Raw genomic sequence first — 18,537 nt, forward strand, 5'->3', positions numbered from 1 at the left:
CTGTCTTGACATCTCCCCTGTACATGGGTGTGGGGTCTGGACCCTGGCCTTGCTCAACAAGGCGCTGCAGAAACACAGGCTGAAGGTGGTCCCATCTTAAAAGCTGGCTCCTCCTTGCATGGGGTTGTATTGAGAACTGTTAAGGGTAGCAATTTGCCCCATCCCAGGAGTAACCCCAAGCCACATGCTTGAGGGGGATCCACTTCAGTCTGACCAAGGCAGAGCCTGTGACACCACACTACCCATATCTGAGAAGAATATTGCCCAATCCGCAAGTTGCACCTCAAGATCTCCCCAATCCCGCTGTACTTGATGAGGAGCCTGCACCAAAACCAAGGCTTGCTCCTTTGGCTGGGAGGAGAAAGTGTATCTGTTGCTCAGGCCAGGATCACACCCAGGCCAGCTACCAGCGAGCAAGGTCAGGCACAAGTGCTTCCCGAGGGACAGACGAATAGACAGCAGAAGACCTTCATGTCAACCTTCAGCACTGGCTTCAGACTGATGCATACCTAGGGATCTTTTCCATCAACACACCCTTTCTCATGCCTGCCAGTTTTCCTCTTCACCCTCTCACAAGCCATTCCTAACAGAAGTTCCCACAAACAATGTGGGACAAGCAACACCAGTGTCATCCAGTGAAATTATAACCAGGCAGTTGGGCAACATCACAGAACTGACCAGTTCAAAGGCAGCCCCAGGGCCTGTTTACCCCTTGCATGGGGAGTGTCAGGATTACACTGTGACCTGACAGGGTCCCGGTCTAGTTCAGAAGCAGCGAGAAGGTGCCATGTTCAGGATCATGCAAAAAGTGACATGATGGTGCCAGATGCAGCACGTGTGCAAAAGAGGCCAAAATGGTCAAAGCAGCAACTTTGTACATTGGTTCTCACTCTTGACCACAAGCTACAGAGGAGAGGTCAGCTCAGAGGTAGCACACTCTTCCCCACAAACAGGAGGGCTGCTTCTGGTTTCTCTCACTCAGCTTCCGTTGGGCTGGACCAAGAGAATTCACAGCGAGAACTACCTGTCCCTGCAAGAGTTACTTTGGGACCGTTCTGGATACCTGGCATCCACTTCTTGCAGCCAGAAATAAAGCGTTAACTTTCAGACCAACAATCTCTTCACTGAGCTGTGCTCAAGCTACTCCTACACTCTCAGCATGAGAGTACAGCACGTTCTCTTTTTGGAACAGAGGATGCTCACCGGGATTCCTGAAATCAATTCACATTATTTTGGTATTTCTGCTACTGTCTATCTTGCAATACATGCTCTGAGTAAGACTTACGTCCTCCAGCTATGACAAGTGTAAAAAAGAAGCAGCAGCAGCACTGAAGGCACCATGCACAAAAGCAGCAATATGCAAGGAAAAGGGCAGGGGACACGAGCATCAAGTACTTCACCATGTAAACATCCCCACTCGTTTCCCAGGAGGAGGATTAATGGCCACACCAGTGGAAAGCCTGTTTGTAAAGCAAACGTACTTAGCTTCCTCCACCACCTCCACCTCTGCCTGCGCTGTTATTGGCGCGTTGGAGTGTGCCCCCGTCGGATCGTCCACGTTCAGTTCCCCATTGGTCGAGCTAACCACCTGAAACACAAATGAACGTCTCGTTAACGAAGCCCCCTTGCACATGGATGTGTCCCCACCCGGCTGGACAAGGGATGCTGTGGGAATGGGAAAGTTGCGGAATAACTGCTATTTGCTCCTGTCTCTTTGCCCCCTCTTAGCGGGCTGTCAGATTCCTTGGATGCCTTTGAATTACGTGCCTGGCATGGAGAGACCAGCCTGGTCCATCCCAAGCAGAACAGCAGGCAGGTGACTGTGTCTGTGTTCACGAATTCATGCTCCTGTACCCAGCACAGGTCTTCTTGTCTTTGGGAGGCGTAGCCACTTTGGGAGGTGTACCCAGTAGTGTAAAGACTAACTGACAGCCCTATATACACAGACAAACTGTATTCTATTGATTGTTCTCCTCACAATTTTATAGGCGAGTGACTCAGTCCTGTTGCCTGTCAGTATCGTGGGAAGAAGTCACTCCAGAGCCACCAGAATCTCACTCCTTACACAGTCAGTTTCTGGAATTACGTCCTCACCCAAAAGCTATTGATATGGTCTCTCGTCTCTTTTTGCTTCACAGTTGACATTATGGCTTACTTCAGGATTTCCATTATATGGATGACCATCCAGATCCCCAGCTGCCAGCAGCTCTGCATTTGCCAGGAGAGCACATAATTTTCTGGATAACTCATCATTGCTCTAATGCCAACATAACCGCCAGAGAAGCCTGTATGGGACCGAAGTTTGGCCAGCCCTTCTGCACTCCATCTGGAAGTTAGGACAGGCTCCTGCACATTGCTGTGAACATCTGGAGCTGCTCCTGGGTCCAAAGCTGTAATGATACGCGGTTCCCCTTCCACTCTACCTCTTCACCTTTCTACAAGGTAAAAGGAGGTATCTCCCATGCTGTGGTGTCAAGGTGCTACCCAGTGTTCCTGGTGGCTCTGGATGACTTAACCGCCAGAGATGAAGGGAAGAAAGCCATTGAAACAGATGTCCCCTCTCCATTAAGTGCATCTATCCGACTTCGTTCTGAATACTTAAGTTCTGTCAGCAACTGCTGTTTCTGCAGATCAAGTCCCGTGGCCAGTCTCTACCAAGACAGGTCAGGACTCAGCTCATGTGGTTTTCGGAGCTCTCCTTGAGTGACAACCCCTTGGGTGCTCTTCACACTCCCTTTCCCAGACTCATCACACTGTAGGCCCACCTAGGTTCTCCAGACCCCCACACTTCCCACACAACTTTGTGAAACGATAGCACAATAGTGCTATTCCCAGTGATCTTCCCACACTTTCTTCAGCTACTTGTTAAATTTCATTTTACAAAAGGCTTTGATTTTCCTCTTCTTTTTTTACCTGCCGCCACTTCATTTTGATGTGGCAAATTCAACTGTTGCCTTAAAGGAAACGGTCAGTCAAAGCTACTGACCTCCCAAGGGTTCAGCATGAGCTAGGGCATCTGTTGAGAAACAATTTAAGCATCTGCAGCCCAGCAGTCATGCACAGCAGAAGATTTCCTGTTCTTGGCTGCAGATAAGCAGAATTTTAATGCTTACAATGGCACATACAGGCTTGTAAACTGCTCAGGTAGGCAACTCTCCCAGTCAAATTCAGACTAGGACTGCATTATTGCTGTACCTACTCTGGCAGAGCACTGTTCATGGGGAGACACAGCTCATGCTGGCTTTGCGCCAGGAAACTATTCCCCTTACATAAAGAAATATGAATTAAAACACCTACTCTGTACTTACTGAGTGCTGAATTCATAGAATCACAGAATGGTTTGCGTCGGAAAGGACCTTTACAGATCATCTAGTCCAAGCCCCCTGCCACAGGCAGGGACATATTTCATTAGATCAGGTTGCTAAAAGCCCTGTCCAGCCTGGCCTTGAACACTTCTCCATTTTACTGTCTGCTCATGTCTGAGATCAGAGCTATACATACATTAGTTCCTCCTTATTTTTCAGTTTCTCTGCTACTCAGTAAAATACCTTTAAATGAAAAAAGGAACATGGCTAATCATGCCAAAAAATCATTGAATCCAACCAAATATCAGGAATAACTAAAAATTTCAACCTAATCTGCATTTCACTTAGGGGCATCATGCACTACCCATCTCCTCAGCTCAGCTTTGTCCCACTCCAGGCACTAATTCTGATTTCAGCAGAGCCAATTTTCAAAGTGTTGTGTCTGACACTAGAGCCAGCTCTTGCAGGCAAACCTCTGCCAAAGAGGTTTGCCTCACCACCAATATTAGACAGTTCTTGTTTGCTTGAATGACTCTTGCACCTTCTCTCTAGTGCATCCAGCCATCTTACTCTTGTACTAGCAAGAAACTCCCTTAGCGAGCCTGAGTGATAACCAGAGGCAGGTATGGTTTTGTAGACAGAAGTAGTCTTTTCAGGAATTAAAAAACTTAGCTGTAGTGCCACCTTTAATGCTGTCTGGCACTGTCGTGCATCCTCTGCTCATCCACCTTCCACAGTGCAATCATCCAGAGATCCAACTTGCAGCCACCATGCCCTTACAATGGTGCTGGCCTGCCACTAGATCCAAAACGAAAATGGAAATGCACTGGGGAGCAAGAGAACAGGGTCACAACACCCTGCACCACATCCATCCGGAGGGAGAAGTGGCTGTACAGCCTACTCGCACCAGCCATCCCCTGTGCATTTCTCCAGTCTGACACCCCTGTATTTCCATTAAGCAGGAAGAATTCAACCAGAACCTCATCTATGAAGCCTGAACTGGAACAGATCAACTATTTTCCTAACATTAATGGGGTTTATATGCAAGAAACCCTACTTCAGCTGCTTCTTACTACCTAAGAGCATCCCCAAGATGGGGATAGAGGGGTGCTTTACAGACCAGACCTGCTAATATACACTCCTTTCTGTATTCAGTTTGACAAATCTGAGTTAAAAATAGCTCTCGGAGGAAAAGCTTAGTTGAAATCTTAACAGTACTGATGTTAGCCATCACAGCTTGGGTCCCACAAGACCATGGCTTGAGCGTTACACACAGGACAGGACCAAACCAGCTTGTGAAATCGCTCTCCTGACCACAATGTTACTGCAATTTGAGGAGAATTCAGGGGGTTTGACACAAATTCTCGCATCAAGGCTGTACACATCGGGAGGAAGAGGTACCTGTACTGATCCTCCATGCCGATCTGCAGCCAAATGAGATGTCAAGTACGAGGTATTCGTCTGCCGGCTTGGCTGGATCTCCCACTCCCCTCGGCGATCTGATGATGCCTGCTCACAAGTCCAGAAGCACAAGAGAAACAGAAGAGAGGGCAAAAGGTGAATGAGGGAAGAAATAAAAGGATGTTTGTTAGTGAGTTAGTTTCTTTGCAAAAAGCAAGGCATTTAAACTTCTAGCTGAACTAAAATTTCTCTTTACCAAGTGCACCTCATACTTTACTTCAGTGGTGTCTGCAGTAATCCACTGCAGGAGTGGATTTCTTCTCCTCTAGATGCTAAATGAAGAGAAAGCTCAGATCTATTCAGGAAGTTATTTCTTTACACGGCTTCATTTCCATGGGTTTCAGCATAGAAATAAACACACTGACAGCATGTTTAACTACGTCTGTCAGGTCACACACACCAGAGCACTTGGCATGGCAGCAAGATTGGATACATAAGCTCGACTTTCCTAAAATACGTATTTTTAAACTCTAATTTGCAACATAAAACAAAGCCACATTTTATTTCACCAAAAGCCAGTTCCACACACTGATTCACCTGTACAGTGCAGAAGGAAACATCCACCACACCTGCTTGACTGAAGAGAGGGTTGGTGGCTTTTTGGTTTTCTGCAGAAAAGTAGATAAGAAACTTTTGCTAACAGTTTCTTCTTTATTCCCAACAGATGCAAACTTTAGGCAATTTAATTATTAGAATTTTATTTGTTTGATTAGAAGAACCACTTTGCACTTGCATGTGAAGCTCCTTACAGGTCATCCAGCTTTGATGACAACACACCCAGCATTCAGCTAAGGCCTAGGAGGATCTCAATGTACCAAAACCCAACCAACCAGCTGGAGGAACACTTCCTAAGACTGGGAAGTGTAAGACAAACAGGTAGATCTGTGTTGGCCTCAGGCCAACAGCAGAGGGCATAGTCAAGCCTGAAGTGACCAATGGGACACCTTTAAAAGGTGTCGCCCTGCGCACCGTATAAAAATTTATGCAAGTGTTTCAAAGCTGAAGCACAAATTTGAAAGAAGAGATGGCAGAGCAGCAGAGTCCCCCCAGTGCACACGCACCTGGCAGGAGGGATGCTGAACAGAGACACTATGAACCTGGCCAGGAAACAAGAGGCTCAAGCAAATAAACACCAGATTATCAGCAGTGAAGCTGAAGTAGCTAACCAAAGAGAGGTGCACAGGCCCTGCTTTTCCCTAGCACTACTTTGTGCCAAGCCCTGGTCAGAGGAAGAGAAACCACAGGGCTCAGTGCCACTGTAAAAAAGAGAAAGGAAAAAAAAAAAAAAGACTGCAAGCAGAGAAAGACTCCAGAAACCTCTGAATAAACTTCAACACTAACTACAGCAGGAGCACATGCAAAAAGTAAGAGAATAAAAGGCGGTGGCTCCTGGCATGTCATAAAACATTCGCTATTGTTCCCTTTGCACATGACCTCTGACTCCCTCCTGGAGTGACCGGTGGTGCTGCTCCTCCTTCCAAGCAGTCACCAAATCCAGTTCATAGGTACTATTTCCCTAGAGGTGGTCTTGTCCAGGCTTGTCCTATTAAATCTTCTTATTACATGTTCTTCCTGTCAGCCTGAGATGCTGCTTACGCTTTTTGTACTTGTTGACATTCAAAGGAGAAGCGCTTCCCTCGGAATATTTTTTTAACGGCTGCAAGTCACAAGATTATGAACAACTGCAGAATTTTAATGCAGGTGTTAAAAGCTAGTAGAAGACAGATCTTGAGTGCTGCTTCTTCCAAAGCACTGTGCCATCAGCTCGCTTGGCTAGCCCAGGTGATGAAGTAGCACCATGTTACATCAACGTTAGGAGAAGGAAGCTTCTACCTAGGAGCTTGGAAGCAGTTTCTAGCAAAGGCTCTAGTAGCTACAAGAGCCAGATTTTTCTCTTTTAGCTCTACAGTCAAGTACGTGATAAACTGGTTTTGAAGTAGGCTTGAGCTGAGCTGCCCAAAATGCAACCCAAGCAGTGACACTGAGGAAGTGATGCCTGTGAAATTTGAGAGCATCAAGTTCCCATTAACACTCATCACCTTCCTACCAGCTACCACATTACAAGACAAGACTGGCACCTAAAGACAGAGGGGGAAGGGCTCACCCATCTTTATAGTTAAGTATCTTCACTTCCTAGAGGAAAAGCCTACAAAAAAAAAGGAGATCAGTCTCTCATCAGCGTCTTTACTGGGAACCAAATATTATAAAAGAGAATCTGCAGTTACTATACTCGGGAACAAAAATAAGGCAATTCTACCTGGAGATAAAGGCAGTCACTTAACTCAAACCCATGCCTCCAATTCACTGCTCTAGACATTCATGTTTTCTACTTTTTCCTTTAGAGAAATCGTTTGCTCAGTATTTAAAAGGAACATCCCTTGGAAGACAGTTGTTTATGTTTGGTAAGAAGAAACCGATTTTCCCTGCATATTGGGATATTAAATAATTCAGCATCCCAAGTAATGTTTAGGTGAAAAAAATGACAAAAGCTGCTATGGAATACAGCATCAAGACTATTTGCAAGGCTCAGAAGAAGGACTGAAGGCTGCCTGCATAACATTTTGGGACTAGGACTGATTTCTTTGGGCTGCGTACTATAATTTGTGAACTAACATGCTTGAAAATGAAGCCAGGCGTCATTGTCCATTAAAGGAAACAAGATGCCTCATATGCACACAGTGTGAAGGTCTGTTGTCAAAGCGGACAACTACAGACTGCCACCCAAAAAAGGGAGGTTAATGCATTAATCAGGCAATATATTAAAGCAGATTATTTTACTAGTACTCACAAACCAGTCCACACTAATCAGCATGCATAAATACAGTACTGCACACGTGCTTCAAACAATCCAGCTTCCTACAAGCAACACTGCTAATGAGGAGTATTCATCCTGATCGTAGCTGATGGCTTGAGATGTATTCTAGTCTACGTTAGCTGCTCTACCATTCAGAGCCCAGCTGCACGGAACAAGGAAAGCTGAGCCCAGACAGGTTATTACATCTCACACTCGATTCTGCACCCATGAACCCCAGCTTGTGCGAGCTGAGTGGGAGCAGAGACAGCAGACAAGGAGCTAGAACAGCAAACAGCGGTTAGAGGAGCAGAGAGAGCCCAGAACCACTCACTGGGAAGTAAGAGCACCAACAGCTCTAGCTAGGAGCCGGCAGTTGGAGATCTACTGAACTTCTGATCAGTTCTGTTAATATAGAAAATCCAAACTCTCAACACCAACAAAATATTATAACTAGACAGGAAAAAATGGGGAAATTCAAATTAAAAAACTGGCAGTTCATCCAGACCATGATGCCCAGCCTCCCCAAGGGATGCTACCCTGGTAGTTCTTTATGCTCTGCAACACTCAGGCCGTGAACCAGACTCCCTGAAAAAGATACATTGCGTGTACATGGGACACGCACATCCTTATCGCAGCTGCACAGTTCATGGGAAGAGGGCACTTGGGGGCAGGCTGCCACTGCCACAACTGTTGGTTTACTCCATGGTCCAAGTGCTATGAGTAAAAGCACCCAAAAGAACATTGTTGGCCAGGTAGGTCAGGTAGTCTGACCAGACTTAAACAGCTTACCCACAAACTACAGAAAAAATGACGTATTCCAAATTGTGCTCCACTTGGTTCACGATCCCGAGGAATTCCACTGGCTGATACAGTATCTCAGCAACCTGTCACTTTGACAAAATTCTGCTCAAATCACAGTCTCTAAATTAAGCACGTATTGTGTTTGCCATGACCAAGGCAAGAATCAGGCCCAGCCACCTCTAATGGCATATGGCGTCTGCTTCTCCAGTCCAAGAGGAATTCAGAGAGGTGCCAAACAACATGGCACTGCCGAAGCAGTTGTGAGCAACGCACCTGATTGCGAAGGGCCTGCTGCGATGGTCGATCCCTATGGACGTGGCTGTCTCTTGTTACTGCAGATGTCCCAGAATCTACGTGAACAGATCCCACTGGAGTAGGCTGGAAAACAAGGCGTTCGTTAGGATGAAGCCAATGCTGAAGATGCTTCTCTCTCTCAACACATGCATGCACAAACCTAACTTGTCAGGCTGGCTCTTATCGGGTGGAAACAGGAAAATATCAAAACATTGCCCAAAGGTACTGACAATAACCAAAGAAAATTACAGCAGGGCTACAAATTCCCTGTGATTTGATGGATGTGTGATTTGATGCTGGACACCAGCACCAAATGTCTTGTATAAAAATTAATTAAAAAGATACAGTTAGGTATCTGTATCGGTGTCAGATCACACCTGATGTGTCTCACATAGTATTATTACAACTGAAAACATACAGACTTGTTCTCCTCATCTCATTGTCTTGCCACTTTTAAAAATCACGCTTGCATAGAAACAGGACATGTTAAAATTAAAGCTTCATCTGCTCTATTCTCACCAAAGTCATAATCCCTGCTCACAACATCAAAATCTCCATAGCAACCACTGCAGTTGTCAGCAATAGCATGCTTGTCTTACAAGGTGCTTTTTATCAATTGCCTTTGTAATTAAACAAAAATGAGAGAAAAATCATGATTCACAAAGGGAATGATTTCTTACAAAAATGAATTGTTCTGGGCACAGTAAACATTGGTAATGCTAAATATAGTTGGGACAGTAAATCACCGGCAGCAGTACCAAGTCTAGCACTGAAGGCATTTGATCTGGCACCAGCGACAATTAATTTACAGACGCCTTTGCCATTGCCGGTGTGTGGTGACCGGCCATTAGCAAGACCAGAACGACACAAAACACAAGTGACAGGCAGCCAGCAGAACAGCTTTAGACTTTTATATCAGATTTCCTCATGACACATCTTTTGGCCAAGGTCTTCTAGAGTATAAATGGCTTTTGACAATAGAAGCAATGCAACGAGATCATGATTATGATCCATCTGGTGTCATGGAACTGCTAAATGGAGCTTGGTTACTCCCAGATTTCCATGCCATGTGCCATAAAGAGCTGGTTCAGCCTCCAGAGTAGGGTAAGCCCCATGATCTTTTGAGTTCAGAACTGGTTTGCCGTTACTATTCACCAAGCATCCATCAGAGCCCTGCCTAGATCTCTCGTACGTCTCGATGAGAACTCAACCATTATAGAGCTGTTCCACTGTTCAGTGCTGAGGTAACCAGTATGCTCTCCTGCTTTAAGATGGATGTCTTTAGATATTTGTCTTAAATCCTGTGCTACACTAGAGGAAATTTAGTCATGTTCATTGCCACAAGTGGGAAAATCAGGCTTGAATGCCCCACCAGGGCAAGCCCAAAGAGGTGGGAAGGGGCCTTCTGCCCCTTAGGGAAACTTTAAGGCACTGCAAGAATCCCCTGAATGCCACATCAGGACATCTCACTACGTTGAGCCCATGTTAGCTAGAGAACAGAAGTGAAAGACTTGATCCTAAGCTCACTGGCATTAATTGGGATTATCAGGAATAAAGAGCCAGGTGATGGGGAAGCAGCACCTGGAAGGCAAGGCACTGCATTTTGCAGGGACAACTTACAATTGGCCTGCCGACCCAGTCATAGGCGTAGTCAAAGGTGTAGCCTTTCTTTTCAAACAGCTCTGTGAAGATGGTTCGTAAATAATCATAGTCTGGTCTCTCAAAGAAGTCTAATCGCCGAACATAACGGAGGTACGTGGCCATCTCCTCTGTTGGAAAAGGGGAAAAAAGCAGCAGCGTCAGTTCTGCTCGCAGATGAGCTCCATCACTTGCAAGTCCCTCAGAGCCAACACACACACTGGAAACATGCTTTTCAATGAACTCCAACGAGGCCTTCCCATGGCACTAGGTTCGAAGTTGGTGCTTAAAGTTGCGCTGAGGGCCAGATCACCAGTGACGCGAGTTGTCCAGGCTCCGCTAAGTTCAGCTGAGCCATGCAGATTGACAGAAGCTGAGGATATCCATCAAGCCTTCACCATCAGCGACCTACTCAACAGTCTTTTATTGCTATATGAATCTCACTCAGCTTTCCAGAACCCTCCCTGCCCAAAGTCTAATAGTAGTCTGCTTTTATTCTGAATCTTCTGAATGAGTTGTTATAAACCAAGGTCTGTGTTTCAGCATTGAGCATCACGCTGTGAAAGAATTGCCTGGGCTGCCGGTGCTACCTCTGGCTTTTCCTTAAAACTAGTGGTTTTTAGTAATAGTCCATAATGCAAATCAATTCAAATACTTCTAAAGCAAAGATGGAAGTCCCATCTCTGCTCCTGAGAGCTGCTACTCCACCTCAAATCTGAGTTCCACAGCTAGTTTTATTCTATACATTTGTACAGAAACAAACACTAAAACATACTGTACAATAAATGCCAGCTCACTGAACCTGCCAACAGGATGCCCACATGTGTCTGCTCACATAGACATTTAAAATAGTCGCAGGGATTTCATCTGGGGAAGGAAAGCAGGAGTTGGTGGTGGGTACCCTGTGGCACTCCTGAGTTCCACAACAACTGGGGTCTGGCTGCCCAGGGCACTGTGCTGCCCAACATCATTACATCAGTCATAGCGTTGAATATTCAAAACAAGACTTTGAAGGGGAGGCTCCAATGTTAATTTACCTGGCGCACACAGAACAGTGTTTGGTGTTAAGATAATTAATTGCTTTCCTGCATCTGGATCATACTTTGCAGGCACAGACAATTGAGCCCTGGTAACTCACGTCCTGCCCCTTCCCAGCTCTCCCTTGGCTCACACCTAAGCCAAGGTAGGACATTTGAGCAGAACTCAGTATGAGGTGCAAGTCTGTGCACTGCAGTATGACTGATACACCAGCATGGCTTTTGCCTTTAGGTAACAAAAATAATAACAGCATTGCTTATCTGTACTTAACTCTGTGGCTTGCAGCTTGCATGTCTCATAAAGGCAAAAGAGGAAAAAAAGGAGGAGAAGAAAGGTAATCCCCTCTTCCTGCTAGTATCTCTGAAAGGTGGAGGACCAACAGGTTTCAGGCAAGCAAGGAACAGAAGGAAGTTCTCTCATCTCCCTTCAGCCCAGACCTGCTCGTGTGACTGAGCTCTGAGGAAGGAGTATTGGGAAAAAGATGAGAACAACCAACCTGAAGCTGTTCTGCTTGGAACTAGGTGGATTTTGGATGCAAATATGTCTTGGGAATTGGCATGACCTGAGTGAATAACAATCCCCTTCCAGGCTTGCTGCTCCTCATGCTGGAAAGAGCCATGTGACGCAATGGCTCCTACAGGACGGGACCTGGGTGCTCTCCCTGGTGTCAGGATTTCAAAACACACCAAAAAAACCCCACTCTCTGAAGGCCACGGGGTACTTGGGGAGGGCTTTAACTTTGTACTCTGCTCTCATAGCTCCAAAGTGGACTTTTCTTTAACTGGAGAAAAGGTGTTGGGCTTGGCTAGAAACACATTTTTAGTAATATTCTCCTTAAAACTGCTGTCAGAAGGTAGAATTCAAGGACAGACACATCAACTCATCTTCTAAGCTGGCCATTTACAATTTTAACACCTGTAAAACCTTCAATTTGGAAAATAATTAACTCAGTAGATCCAACGTGGTCACTTGGGAGAGGGAAGATAACGAGGCCCTCGTTTGGAAGGAAGACAAGAAGCAAAGCAGGAACATGAGGCACTTGAGCATTGTCTAGCCTCCTTGATGAGAAGAGTTATGCTCATTTTAAGCCACAGCCACAAGCCCTCAGGCCCTGCTAATTTATAGCGGCAGCTCCAGTTGTTTGCCAGCTCGAGAAATAACATAATGGATACACAACATCCAAATACTTTCTGCCAGAGTTGCTCAGAACCGTCATATTTAACAAGGTATGTCCACCTCCAACTGCACTCAAATGGTCCCACCAGAGCTTTACCTGGAAAGTTCTCACAGAGAACTTCAACTGGAGTGTTTCTCTTTGTGTCCCCAATCTTCTGATACCTCTCTTTTAAGGTGTCAGCCTGTAGCGCACAAAGACAAAACAGTTGTGGAGAAAGAGTTCAACCATGTGATAAACGACATGCTGTATGGGAAGAAAAACAAGCTATTTAATATCGATTCTAGGTGGTATCAGAAAATGTTACTTGTAATTGAACTGCATCCTAGACTACACTAGTAGGAATACTATCTTACCCTATTGTAATTCTCACTATGCATTTTACATGCTATCGACAAAGAATATCCAAGGACACATTCAAAACATCTTCAGTACTTGAAAGGAAGGACACTTGTTAGTGTCTTAAAAGGCTAATTTCTTACCAGCCCAGTTCTGAAGACTGTATAGGGGAGCTTTCATGGGACAAGAAAACAGCTGCATATACTATGATTGCACATCAGTATCCTGTCCTAGGCTGAAAGCCATCGGCAACCAAGATGCCTTCATAAACAACTGTAAAAGTAGATAAATTGCAATGGCAATTTGGGTTTTACTGTGTGTAACAATGTCACCACACAGATAACCAGTTTACATCAGTCACACTTCTCTCAAATCCCATGCTACTCCCATACTGCCTCTCCTTTCAACTCCAAACTGTCTATCACTTAGGCAGCACTGATTAAACATCTGGTCATGAAGAAAATTAAACAATTTTCAGTGAGATTTCCTACCTAAACCCCTCCTAAAGCAGAGAACTCTGCTCCAGTTGGCACCCTAAGAACAGGTTTTATTGCCTCCATTTCAAAATATGCCAGTTAGACCTGGCAGCAGCATAATTAGCATCGTAAGGTGTTCTCTCAAGATGTTAGCACTGACAGTATAAACCAAAAGTGTAAGCTAAGGAAACCGAGAAGAGTGAAGATACCATATTCTAGATCAAGCTGAAGAGTCTGTGTTTGTTCTGGAGCTAAAGAAATGCAGGACTTCAAGGAGTCAATTAATTCTTACCAAGTTCAGCACTGAACTGAGGAAATTTTGTAGAACCTTGTCTAAACCTGGAATTATTTTAGAATAATTTACAGTATTCATTTAAATCAGATGAGTTCAACTAAGCCAGAAACAAAATATGTAATAGAATAACACAGTTACAGAGGTGTGAACTTAAAGTCAGAGTGATTCTGATTTCTGTCACAATCACTTTCATGCTTGAAAACCCCCTTTTTTGCTTTTATGAGTTGTCGCCAACATTTCTGGCACATAAGGCTAAGCTGAGACTAACTCTGGATAGATGCCGACAAAACAGTTTAACAAGGTCTATGATATAAGCCACTGCCACTGACCATAGCAGCACTCTGGTGAGCAGCTTGTGAGCCCAAAAGCTTGTCTCCTTTTTCAACAGTACTAACAGGTCTAACAGGAGTTTTTGTCTTCATTAATAAACCTTCTCCTAACCTGATCAAATTCGATCCCTTCACTCACTGCAATTCCAATGTTTAACACAGTAGCTTAATCATCAGGAAAGTGATGGAGAAGTGAAGATGCAGCTACCAACAGCTTCAGAGCCATCAAACGACTTACTACTAGTTAATTCAGCTGATGGATGTTAGCTGCAGTTGCCGTAACTCGATTGCTTGCAGCCCTCCACATTGTAGATGACATTTCATAAACTTCTAAGCACTGAGTGTCCAGTGTCTCTGGAGAGAAGCCAAGCTCAATGCTTCTGCCAGAAAACCAGTTTTTCAAGCTGAAGTCCATCTGCACATCTACAACCATCAAACTGCTCCCATTATAAACACGTTTCACAGATGCAGCTGGGGGATTGTGTGCTGTAACTGGAATTTCATAAACAACCACTGTGTCCCAGTCACACTCCAGCTTGGGGCAGCTTCATGTTACAGCAAAGCTGCTCCAACAGTTCTCTCATTGCCATCCCTGTCCCAGCTGCTCATCTGCCTCTGCTGAATCTTCTCTCCAGACTTGTACCAATTCAGCTAAGCTAATGGCAACTTGAAGTGGCAGGTAACATATTTCTATCTTAAAATCTTTCCTGTAAGTAAAGCTAATGCCTTGTTGCTAGACCTCAAGGACATAAAGGAGACAACAGTGTTTCTTGCTGGATTTTTCAAATGTTTCCTTACTAGGTTCTCATTTGGGCAGAGACCAGACAAAATTTCAAAGGGAAAAACCTGAAAGTTCAAACCTACCTTCAATCCTTGCCAGGGCAGACTGCCTCGGAGGAAATACATAAACATATGGCCGAGGGCTTCCAAGTCGTCTCGACGACTTTGCTCTAAAATAGAAGAGATGACAAATTATTGCTGCAGCTGCAGAAATGAATCTGAGATCTGATCAGCAGCCATACCTATTTCTGAGACAAAGTTATCACAGGGAAGTTCACTTGCTGTCTGTAGCTCAGATCTTGGGCAAAACCACCTAGAACCCATAAAATAGGTAAAGAAAAGATCAGATAGAAGGCATGAGATAGCACATGAGCTGCCCAGCCTTAGGTAGAGTGGATAAGAGGTGGAAGTATTAATTGCAGAGGAACAACGCAGTTCCCCGGTTCTTCTCTGGACTGCCAGTGCCGATGGTGTACCTGCGATGTGGTGCTGGATTATGTTATCTCCTCTGAACTACACAGGAACAGGCAGGGGACGCTTGTAGACAGCAGCAGGAAACTACCATGTTGCATAGTGCCAACCCTTTCCCAATTGCTTCTGCAACTCATCACATCAGATCAAAAATAGCTCCTTCTAGCACTGCTTTTCCTCGTGAAACACTTGCTGCTGTTGCCATGCAGATGTTATGATTATAAACGAGAGAGGAAAAAAGGGGCCTCAAGCCAAAGGAAAAAGCATCCTTAAAATAATCTACCAAAATGTATCAAAAAACCCAAGGGAGGATACAAGATAGAACAACAAATCTGGAGCGCAACAGCATTGGACTGCTGCTGTGCTGGGCTGCATCGTGCAGACTTGGGTTCACTGAGCTTGCAGACTAATTTGATGCAACCTCCTCTCCTCCAAATCTCCACCTGCAAGCAAGTAACGTGCTCCATAGCTGCAATTTGGAGCAGATCTAGTCATGCAGCCCACACGCCACAACAAACCGTGCATGAGCTGTCCCTGATGCTGCATCATCTGCAAGAGGAGAAAAAGGCAGCGCTTTGCACAACATGACTCTCCTTCAACAGCAGCAGCAAATTTAACCCTCAAAAGGCTCTGGGAGTGAGAACACTCAGCAGAAGAGAATTGAGATGACAGTTCCTGCAGGTTACCCTGATACAGCTGTAATAAAGGGAAAAAAAAGAGGATGTCCTGGGTAATTTAGTGCAACAATGCAGATGAATTTCTCGGGAAGATGGTTGAGTGCACTTGTCTTTCAGAAAAATTGCAATCAGACTCCTTTATTTTGCTTGGTCCTGAAATGTGAAGGGATCGACTCCACCTGGGCTGGCCTCACCAGTAAAGCATCAGCCCCACAAAACACAGCTGGCAGCCAACTTTCCCCTCTTCAAATACACCCGCCCAGAACTGACTCTTCCCCTGCATGAGCCACGGCCTGACCTGCAAAGCCTGCAGGGAAATGGGTCCTAAAGAAGGCATGTGGTGTACTTCTTTAGCAAGCACGTCATCTTTCCACATCCACCTGCAGAGCACATCTCCACCACCAGCAGTTTCCAAGCCTGTTCCCACTGTGGCTTCTCCTTCCTCCATCCTTTCCTGACTCTTCACCAGGTTTTCCAAAATTAGAGTGCGAGCTCTCCAAGAGACATGAAAGCCAGCAATGCCTTGATCTCATAGCTGGGAGGCTTCTCAAAGAATATTCCATTATCATACTGCTCTTATGAGTTTAAGTTAGTATAAACATTTAACAAGGTTTTTTGCCTTTCAGCAACTGAAGTGCAATCTTCTGGTATGAAAGAAGGCAGTGAGGAGTGGAGATGAAAACCAGGTTTAAAATCAGTTAAATCATTAATTTTCTCCAACCAGTTATTAGGTCAGGGAACATGCAACTCTAACACCTGAAACTGGAAGATACCGATGCAGAGCTGTGCTATAAAAATCTATGTGGTCATCATTTAGCGTGGCAATGACTAGCCACCTACTTGCCTTTTATTAGAGCAGGGTTGCTACCAGTTATTTAGTTCCTAATAAAAACTATAATTACGAGACTTCCAAGATTTCAGCTGTCTCAATTCCTCAAAAGGGGGAAAAAAAAGAGTCTCACAACTGTAAACAGCATCACTGCTGCCTCTCAAATCACGGCACTGGGAGGTTTACAAATAGCTCGAAGGGCATGAGAGAGCTGTAAGCCAAGCTACCATCAGAGGTCTACAGGACTTGGCACCACAAGCTCCCAGCAAGCACACAGACCTTTGCCAAGATGAGTGTTGATGGACATGTATCTCGCCGTTCCAGTTAAGCTCTTGTGTTCCCTGTAAGGTATGTGTTTTTTGGTTTCCGGGTCAATGTACTCCTTTGCCAATCCAAAGTCTATGATGTGAATGACGTGTTCTTTCTTATTGCCTTGTCGGCCAATAAGGAAGTTTTCTGGCTTGACATCTCGGTAGATGAGGTTCTTTGAATGCACGTACTCCATTCGAGATATCTGCAAAATGATAAGGCAAACGTTATTTGCGAGCAGACCAGCTATCGCGCTCTCCCAGCTAACAAGGCAGCAAGGTTTTGTTAGACCATCACTGAGCCTTGACTCAGTGCTCTCTCATATTTCAGCTACTCTGCGAGAAATGCAACAACAGACGGAGTGAACTAAGGCAGCAGTTACGATGGGAGCTGGGTTGTGTCCTCCAATGAAGAGTCAAAACAGGAACTTGTCATCCCCTCCTTTCTCTGGCTACTGTACTGCGCTCTCCGACTTTATTCCTACAGAAATTGCAAAGGCGGTTTCTGAAATGTTACCACCAGGACACAGCTCTTGGAAGGATGCCACAGGGAATTGCAGCAGCCTTTTTGTATTGACTTTACACATACTAAACCGGTTACCAAGAGCTCTTCCCTTGCCCACAGCCTTCCCTTGTTGCTCTATGTCTTACCACCTTCCTCCCTCGACCCATATGTTGTCTTAGACATGCCAGATTCTTCATGGAGGGGGATTTTTGGGCAGGCAGAAGCCCTACGATCCTCAACGCTGACTAAAAAGAATAATTAATCTCATCAGTTGTCAATTAGGAATAGCTGGAATATTTTTCAGCTTTTGACTAACTTTGTTCTGGCAGCATGACTGAGAAGGGAAGGCTAACGGGTGGGAACTCTGCTTCTAAGGCAATGGATGGCCATTTCCCCTCTAAAAACGCACCTTATTCAGATGCTCATCATTAATATGCAGGCAAATCAGGGTATGAGGACCAGCCAACATGGATTTATGAAAGAAAGATCATGCTTGACCAATCTGGTTTCCTTTTATGACAAGGTGACCTGCTTTGTAGATCAGGGAAAGGCTGTGGATGTTGTCTACCTAGACTTTAGTAAGGCCTTTGACATGGTCTCCCACAGCATCCTCCTAAATAAATTGGCTGCTTGCAGCTTAGATAGGTGGACTCTTCAGTGAGTAAAAAACTGTCTGAATGGCCGGGCTCAGAGAGATGTGGTCAACAGAGCTAAATCTAGTTGGCAGCCAGTCACTAGCGGTGTTCCCCAGGGCTCAGTTTTGGGGCCAGTGCTGTTTAACATCTTCATAGTTGATCTGGATGAGGGGATTGAGGGCACCCTCAGTAAATTTGCAGATGACACCAAGGTAGGTGGGTGTGTCGATCTGCTGGAGGGTAGGAAGGCTCTCCAGAGAGACCTGGACAGCCTGGATAGAAGGACTGAGACCAACAACACGAGTTTCAACAAGAACAAGTGCCAGGTCCTGCATTTTGGCCAAAAAAACCCCATGCGGCGTTACAGGCTGGGGGAAGGGTGGTTAGA

General features: G+C 45.2%; 1 protein-coding gene across 1 annotated transcript in view; it reads right to left on the reverse strand.

The window, feature by feature from the left end:
- LOC104165292 (casein kinase I) overlaps positions 1-17,273 on the reverse strand; it is a gene marked incomplete at its 5' end in the record, with an annotated part of 21,458 nt that extends 4,185 nt beyond the window's left edge. The window contains 7 exons of the mRNA XM_009704873.1: positions 1,482-1,588; positions 4,707-4,814; positions 8,635-8,739; positions 10,276-10,424; positions 12,605-12,689; positions 14,809-14,894; positions 16,981-17,273. Of these exons, the coding sequence (XP_009703175.1) occupies positions 1,482-1,588; positions 4,707-4,814; positions 8,635-8,739; positions 10,276-10,424; positions 12,605-12,689; positions 14,809-14,894; positions 16,981-17,273 (933 nt within the window). The remainder of the gene's footprint in view (positions 1-1,481; positions 1,589-4,706; positions 4,815-8,634; positions 8,740-10,275; positions 10,425-12,604; positions 12,690-14,808; positions 14,895-16,980) is intronic.
- Between the last annotated feature and the right edge of the window lie 1,264 nt (positions 17,274-18,537).

This window comes from Cariama cristata, unplaced genomic scaffold, assembly GCF_000690535.1.
Source record: "Cariama cristata isolate BGI_N322 unplaced genomic scaffold, ASM69053v1 scaffold19187, whole genome shotgun sequence".
Taxonomy (NCBI): Eukaryota; Metazoa; Chordata; class Aves; order Cariamiformes; family Cariamidae; genus Cariama; species Cariama cristata.